This window comes from Rhincodon typus, chromosome 14 (assembly GCF_021869965.1).
Source record: "Rhincodon typus isolate 14 chromosome 14, sRhiTyp1.1, whole genome shotgun sequence".
NCBI lineage: Eukaryota > Metazoa > Chordata > Chondrichthyes > Orectolobiformes > Rhincodontidae > Rhincodon > Rhincodon typus.
In genome coordinates, this window is record NC_063345.1 from 19,069,984 (window position 1) to 19,077,909 (window position 7,926).

General features: G+C 45.4%; 1 protein-coding gene across 2 annotated transcripts in view; it reads left to right on the forward strand.

Moving 5' to 3' along the window:
* Nucleotides 1–1,490: 1,490 nt before the first annotated feature.
* The window catches only part of LOC109936030 (sorting nexin-12), a 19,169-nt gene continuing 12,733 nt past the window's right edge, over nt 1,491–7,926 (forward strand). The window contains exon 1 of one of the 2 annotated variants that reach the window (XM_048605165.1): nt 1,491–1,823. In XM_048605165.1, the coding sequence (XP_048461122.1) occupies nt 1,656–1,823 (168 nt within the window). In that variant the 5' untranslated portion in view covers nt 1,491–1,655. The remainder of the gene's footprint in view (nt 1,824–7,926) is intronic. The other variant, XM_048605164.1, reaches the window with a different exon arrangement.

Below are 7,926 nucleotides of genomic sequence, written 5' to 3' on the forward strand. Positions count from 1 at the left end.
TTTGGAACTCTGTCTCAGGAGATTATGGAGATGCAGTCATTCAGTATTTTTAAGGTGGATTCTGAAAAAGGGTCACTGGACTTGAAATGTTAACTGCCTTCCCTCCTGCCAGACGCGACCAGAGCTGATGAGATTTTACTGCAATTTCTCTTTTTGTTTCAGATGTCCAGCCTCCACAGTTCTTTGTTTTAATTTTAGATAGATTCTTTTTAGGCAAAGGAGTCAAAGGATATTGGGAATATTCAGAACACAGGCGGATCGATCATGATCTTACTGAATGATGGAGAAGGCTTCAGGGGACAAATGGCTACTTTTGCTTATAATTAATATGTTCACATATAAGTAAGAACAATACAATGAAATTCAGCGATATAATAAAACATTGAACTGCAGATGCTGAAAATCTGAAACCAAAATAGAAACTACTGGAGAAACCCAGCAATTCTGGCAGTATATGTGGAGATAGAAACGGAGGTAACATTTCAAGTCCAGTGACCCTTCTTCAGAAATTCAGCAAGTAGCAGAAAAGTGGTGGATGGCATATTAAAGGATAATGTAAAATTACATTGACATTACAAAACAATGCACGATTTCTATTATACAGGCACTGAATTGCATATAAATTTCAGTATTTAGCTATTCCAATGAGAACCCAAACCAAGTGAGGAATTGGATTGCATTAATGTGATTTGTCTTGAAATATAAAGGCTCTTTGTTCAACCACATTAGAGAGGTGATGGCCTAGATGTTATTGCTGGATCGTTAATCCAGAAACCTAGGTACTCTTCTGGAGACCTGAGGTTCAAATTCCACCATGGCAGATGGAATTTGAAATGCAATATTTTTTTTTTAAAGATCTGTAATTACGAGTATAATGATGATAATGAACCCATTGCCCATTATCGGAATAACCCATCTGGTTCACTATGGTGTATTGTGACACTGTAGTTGTCACCCACCTCTGAGCCAGAAGGACTGGGTTAAAGTCCCACCCGCTCCAGAATTTGTAATAACATCTCTGAACAGGGTTATTAGAAAATATATTTAAAAGACCAATAATTCAGTGCCTTTATAAGTGAATCAATGCAAACCAATACAAAAGTGAGTACCTTATCACCCCAGAATCTGAATAACATCATCTCCAACACCGACAGTCTTGGTTGGTTACCTTCGAGTCATCAAGTCCCAGGCTCCAGCGCGGAGCCTGCTGAGCCCCGTAATCTGAATAGCCGAGTGTTGCATGCGGCCGCCCACGCCTGGCCCCAGAACATACTCAAGTTTCTCGCCGGGAGCAGCGACTTGCGAACCCTGGACCATGAATAATCCGAATGAGCCACAGTGTCGGCGTCGTGTACGCAGCCCCTAACCATGAATACGTAAATACCGCCTACGGGTTGAGCGAAGCGGGAATATTGGGTAGTGCTCTCTCCTGGGTGCCAGATAATGGCCACGGCCGGCGGTAATCTGAATATTTAATACGCCCGGGTGCAGATTGGCTGTTGTGTTATTGGGCTATGCCGGCAGCGGGTGGAGTCGGGGTGTTTTTTGCATTTTAAAAAGTCCCAGGCCAGTAGCTGGCCGTAAAACAAGCGGAGTCAAGGTTTAAAAATTATTTCTTCCACTATCTCCTTACATTTGCTCTTTTCTCCCCGAAGATGGCGGAGGCTCTGGGGGTGGCTGACACCCGTAGGCTTCACAGTAAACCGCAGGATTTAAACGACGCGTACGGGCCTCCCAGCAACTTCCTCGAGATCGACATCTTCAACCCGCAGACAGTCGGGGTCGGTAGGAGTAAGTACACCACATACGAGGTCCGAATGAGGGTGAGTATACGGCTGCCAGCCTCTAATTTAAATTGAGGGGTGATGAGGACAGTGTAAATCTAGTTCGAGGCTTCAGTCGTGGCCTACGTTCTTTTCCATTCCAACCCCACCTCAGAGGACAGAGGCGATTCAGCATGTAATCAGTGACTAAATGGAGAGGGTATCGTATTTTTAGGACGGGAAATCCTGTTATTCTCTTTGCTTCATTCAGAAGCATATCTCGGAGCCGGTTATTTAAATGTTCGCTCATTATCGGATACTATTAAATCGCTGGTGTCCTTGATTTTGCTCATAATCGAATGATTCTCTACTTGGAAACTGCACACAACCCTCTCTGTTTTGAGGTGTTGACTGTCTTGAGCTAATGTTCTGAAGTACCTTTTTTTTAAAAAATTGTTAGCCCTTTCTTTTAAGAAGGCATGATACTTTTAATAACCTCTTTCTGAATTCCAGTTCTGCTTTCAGCTTTTAATCATGCTCATTACTGAAAAGAGCAACCCATCCGATCGTCCCCCGGATGCTCCTGGATGAGTTGACTGGGAGTTTAAACTGTCAAAACCAATGGCCATGTCAAAAGCAGAAGGAACTGGGTTTTTACCCCCATTAGTAGCTTTGCCTTTATTCCAGTGCCATCTGCAAAGTTTCCCGTATGGTTTTGGCGGGGTGGGGAATAGACAAGATGATAAAATGTTAGGGGAGCTAGCAGGTCTGATGTGTGCAGAGAGAAATACTGAATGTTTCGGGTCTGATTATGATTGTTCAGATTGTTATGACTGGTCTCTCCAAGATGATGCCAGACCTGCTGAATTTCTCCAGCGTTTTGTTTTCAATCCAGATTTCCAGCATGTTTGGTACTTCTAGTTGAATAAACATGGTGACAGATTTGTACCTGTGTATGGAAAATTAGTCCAGTTTTCTATTTAAATTAAACTGAATCCTATAGGTAAATGACTTAATTGGTGAATTATTTGGCCCTACTTGCTGTTTTAAAAGTTGCTGAAGTTTTCAAGATGCTGGAACAAACATGGTTGAATTGATTGCTTTTATTGTTTGCTAGTCTGGTCATCTTTAGGATCACTCCATGCTGTAATTTATCTGTTTGTTTTAATTCAAAGCCCTCTAATGTCTCTTAATAAAAGCATTTGCTGTGTAATGCTGCTTAAATTGATAGTGAGACTTGTGTGGCTTGTGGTGAATGGACACTGAAAGATAGTACTTACCTGAAGCTGTTTCTAATTTTCAAAGTTTCATCTTTTGAGATGTGCATAATCTTGGCAAGGCTAGTATTCACAAGATGAGGGTGTCACTGGCTATGCCAGCATTTAATGCCCATACCAGGGGGTGGTTGAGTCAGCCACATTGCTGTGGGTCTAGAGTTACATGTAGCCCAAAGCAGGTAAGGATGGCAGTTTCCTTCCAGGACAAGTGATAGCTATACATCACAGAAACAGACTCTTCAGTCCTCTCCACCTATCTTCTCCTCTATCCATCTTCTATCCGCCTCCCCCCCCCCTCCCTATTTATTTCAGAACCCCCTTCCCCTCCCCCATTTCTGAAGAAGGGACTAGGCCTGAAATGTCAGCCTTTCTGCTGCTATGATGCTGCTTGGCCTGCTGTGTTCATCCAGCTCTGCACCTTGTTGACTCTTCAGTCCAACTTGTCTGTGCTGACCAGATATCCTAAACTGATCTAATCTCACTTGCCAACATTTGGCCCATATCTCTCTCAATCCTTCTTATTCATCTTTGCGTACAGATGTTGTAATTATAGCTGCCACCAACACATTCTGGCAGCTCATTCCATACATGCAACTCTCTTTGCATGAATAAGTTACTACTTGGGTCCCTTTTTTAAATCTTTTTCCCTTTTCACCCTAAACCTATGCCCTGGAGTTTTGGACTCTGCTACTCTGGGCAAAAGACTTTGGCTATTTGCTTATCTATGCCCCTCATGATTTTATAAACCTCTAATGTCACCCCTCAGCCTCACCCTGTAGCTCAAACTGTCTGATTTCCAGCAACATACAATGAACTGTGTACCTGCACACCTAGGACTCATTTGGCAATGCTCCCCAGGGCCCTACCATTAACTGGACTAGTCCTGTCCTGATTTGCCTTACCGAAATTTAAACAACTCTAAATAATCTAAATTAAAACTCTATCTGCCACTCAGCTCCCATTGACCCATCTGATCAAGGTCTTATTATGTTCTGAGATTCTTTGCTGTCCATTACACACACTCTCAGTTTTGGTGTCCTTTGCAAACTTAGTAACAATACCTCTTATATCTACATTCCAAATCACTTGTATAAATAACGAAAAGCAGTGGACCCAGCACTAAACTTTGGTACTCTTCTGGTCTGAAAAACAACCCTCTACTGCCACCATCCTACCTACAAAACCAATTTTGTATCCAGTTGACTCTGTCTGGATCCCATGTGATTTATCCTTGTCTGCCATGTGGAACCTTGTTGAAAGCCTTGCTGAAGTCGATATTGACAACATCTACTGCTCTGCCCTCAATGTTCTTAGTCACTACTTCAAAAAAACCCAGTCAAGTTAGTGAGTTTTCCACACTTGGCCATGCTGACTATTCCTCATCAGTCCTTGCCTTTACAAATGCGAGTAAATCCTGTCCGTCAGAATGCCCTCCAATAACTTAGCCACTGTTGATGTCAAGCTTACCAGTTTATATATCCCTGGATTTTTCTTGCAGCCTTTCTTAAATAATGGCACCACATTAGCCAACCTCTAGTCTTCCAGCACGTCACCTGTGGCCATTGATGATACCAATAACTTGGCAAGGGGCCCAGCAATCTCTTCCCTAGCTTCCTGCAAAGTTCTGGGATACGCTTCCCCAGGTCCTTGGTGGTTTAGCCACCTTTATGTATTTTAAGATGTCCAGCACCACCTGTCCTGTAATGTGGACGCTAGTCAAGATATAGAGACAACAAGGTGCAGGGCTGGATGAACACAGCAGGCCAAGCAGCATCATAGGAGCAGAGAGGCTGACGTTTCGGGCCTAGACCCTTCATCAGAAAAGGGGGAGGGGAAGGGGGTTTTGAAATAAATAGGGAGAGAGTGGGAGGCGGATAGAAGAGGGATAGAGGAGAGGATAGGTGGAGAGGAAACAAACAGGTCGAAGAGGCGGGGATGGGGCCAGGAAAGGTGAGTGTAGGTAGGGAGTTAGGAAGGGGATAGGTCAGTCCAGGGAGGACGGACAGGTCAAGGGGGCGGGATGAGGTTGGTCGGTAGGAGATGGAGGTGCGGCTTGAGGTGGGAGGAGGGGATAGGTGGGAGGAAGAACAGGTTAGGGAGGCAGGGACGAGCTGGACTGGTTTTGGGATGCGGTAGGGGGAGGGGAGATTTTGAAACTTGTGAAATCCACATTGATACCATTGGGCTGCAGGGTTCCCAAGCGGAATATGAGTTGCTGTTCCTGCAACCTTCGGGTGGCATCGTTGTGGCACTGCAGGAGGCCCAGGATGGACATGTCGTCTGAGGAATGGGAGGGGGAGTTGAAATGGTTCGCGACTGGGAGGTGCAGTTGTTTGTTGCGAACCGAGCGTAAGTGTTCTGCAAAGCGGTCCCCGAGTCTCCGCTTGGTTTCCCCGAGGTAGAGGAAGCCACACCGGGTACAGCGGATGCAGTATACCACATTGGCAGATGTGCAGGTGAACATCTGCTTGATGTGGAAAGTCTTCTTGGGGCCTGGGATGGGGGTGAGGGAGGAGGTATGGGGGCAGGTGTAGCACTTCCTGTGGTTGCAGGGAAAAGTGCTGGGTGTGGTGGAGCTGGAGGGGAGTGTGGAGCGGACAAGGGAGTCACGGAGAGAGTTGTCCCTCCGGAAAGCAGATAAAGGTGGGGAGGGAAAGATGTCTTTGGTGGTGGGGTCGGATTGCAGATGGCGGAAGTGTCGGAGGATGATGCGTTGGATCCGGAGGTTGGTGGGGTGGTACGTGAGGACGAGGGGGATTCTTTTTTGGTTTTTATTGCGTGGACGGGGTGTGAGGGATGAGGTGCGGGAGATGTGGGAGACACGGTTGAGGGCGTTCTCGACCACCGAGGAGGGGAAGTTACGGTCCTTGAAAAACGAGGACAACTGAGATGTACGGGAGTGGAATGCCTCATCCTGGGAGCAGATGCGGCGGAGGCGAAGGAATTGGGAATAGGGGATAGCATTTTTGCAGGAAGGTGGGTGGGAGGAGGAGTATTCTAGGTAGCTGTGGGAGTCGGTGGGCTTGAAATGAATATCGGTTTCTAGGTGGTTGCCCGATATGGAGACAGAGAGGTCCAGGAAGGGGAGAGAGGTGTTAGAGATGGTCCAGGTAAACTTAAGGTTGGGGTGGAAGGTGTTAGTGAAGTGTATGAACTGTTCGAGCTCCTCGTGGGAGCACGAGGCGGCACCGATACAGTCATCAATGTAACGGAGGAAGAGGTGGGGTTTAGGGCCGGTGTAGGTACGGAAGAGGGATTGTTCCACGTAACCTACAAAGAGGCAGGCGTAGCTTGGGCCCATGCGGGTACCCATGGCTACCCCCTTTGTCTGTAGGAAGTGGGAGGAATTGAAAGAGAAGTTGAGTGTGAGGACGAGTTCGGCTAAGCGGATGAGGGTGTCAGTGGAGGGGGACTGGTCGGGCCTGCGGGACAGGAAGAAGCGGAGGGCCTTAAGGCCATCTGCATGGGGAATGCAGGTGTAGAGGGACTGGACGTCCATGGTAAAGATGAGGTGTTGGGGACCGGGGAATTGGAAGTTCTGGAGGAGGTGGAGGGCGTGGGTGGTGTCACGGACATAGGTAGGGAGTTCCTTATTTTTCCAAGTTCTCTAGCTTTTCATGTCCTTCTCCACATTAAATATTGATGCAAAGTACTCATTTGATATCTCAAACAACTCCTTTTGGTTCGACACAGTCTTGCTGATCTTTAAGGGGCCATATTCTCTCCCTAGTTATCCTTTTGTCCTTGGTGTATTTGTCGAATCCCTTTTGGGTTCTCCTTGATCCTATTTGCCAAAGCAAACTCATTTCCTTTTTGCCCTCCTGATTTCTCTGAAGTATACTCCTACTTCCCTTGTACTCTGCAGGAATTCACTTGACTCCTACAGTCCATGCCTGACACATGCTGCTGCCTCCTCCTTCTTAACCAGAGCTTCAATTTCTCCAGTCATCCAGCATTTCCCTACCAGCTTTGTCCTTTTGTGCTAACAGGAACAATCTCTTTCCCTGAACTCTCGTCTCATTACTCAAGGCTTTGCACTTTCCAACTGTCCTTTTACCTGTAAATAGCATCTCCCAGGCAACTTTTGAAAGTTCTTGCCTAATATCATCAAAATTGGCCTTGCTCCAATTTAAACTTTAACTTCTTGATCAGGTTTATCTTTTTTCATAACTAGTGAACCAGATGTCAGAAAAAACACAATAGTTTCATGGTCATTAGACTTGGTTCCGGATTTTCAATTTTAAAAAATCCATCTGCCATGGCAGGAGTTGGACCCAGGATATTACCTGGGTCTCTGTCCTAAGAGTCCAGCAATAATACCACTGGACCATCTCCCTTAAGATTTTGTTACCTATCCTTTGTTTTGCCTTTCATTTGACTAGCTTGTTAGGCCATTTTGAGGATGGTTAAGGGTTAACCACATCACTGAATCTGAAATTTTTATATTTTGCTAGATGTGATAAGGATGGCAGATTTTTTGCCTGAAAAGACTTTGAACCAGTTGGCCACCATAATTGTGTAGTTTTCAATTCCATATTTTACTTTAAACTCCAACTGTTGTGGGATTTTAAACCTGAGCTTCTGGGATATGTATGTCTCCCCTTCCCCTGTCCTCCCATCTCCTGAGTGAATCTTGCTAGCAAAGGTGTGTAATGTTATAATCACAAATACAATTTGTCTTTCTATGCTGTTATTACCACTATGGTGATAATAGTAGCTTTGATCACTTGACTGTAACAATACTGTGAATTAAGTGAATATGGCAATGTGATTTCAGTTTAGGTACACTAAATGTACTGTTTTATGAAACTTTGAAATGTTGCCTACTTTGATTAGAATCTCCACAGTGTGGAAACAGGCCCTTCGGCCCAACAAGTCCACCCCGA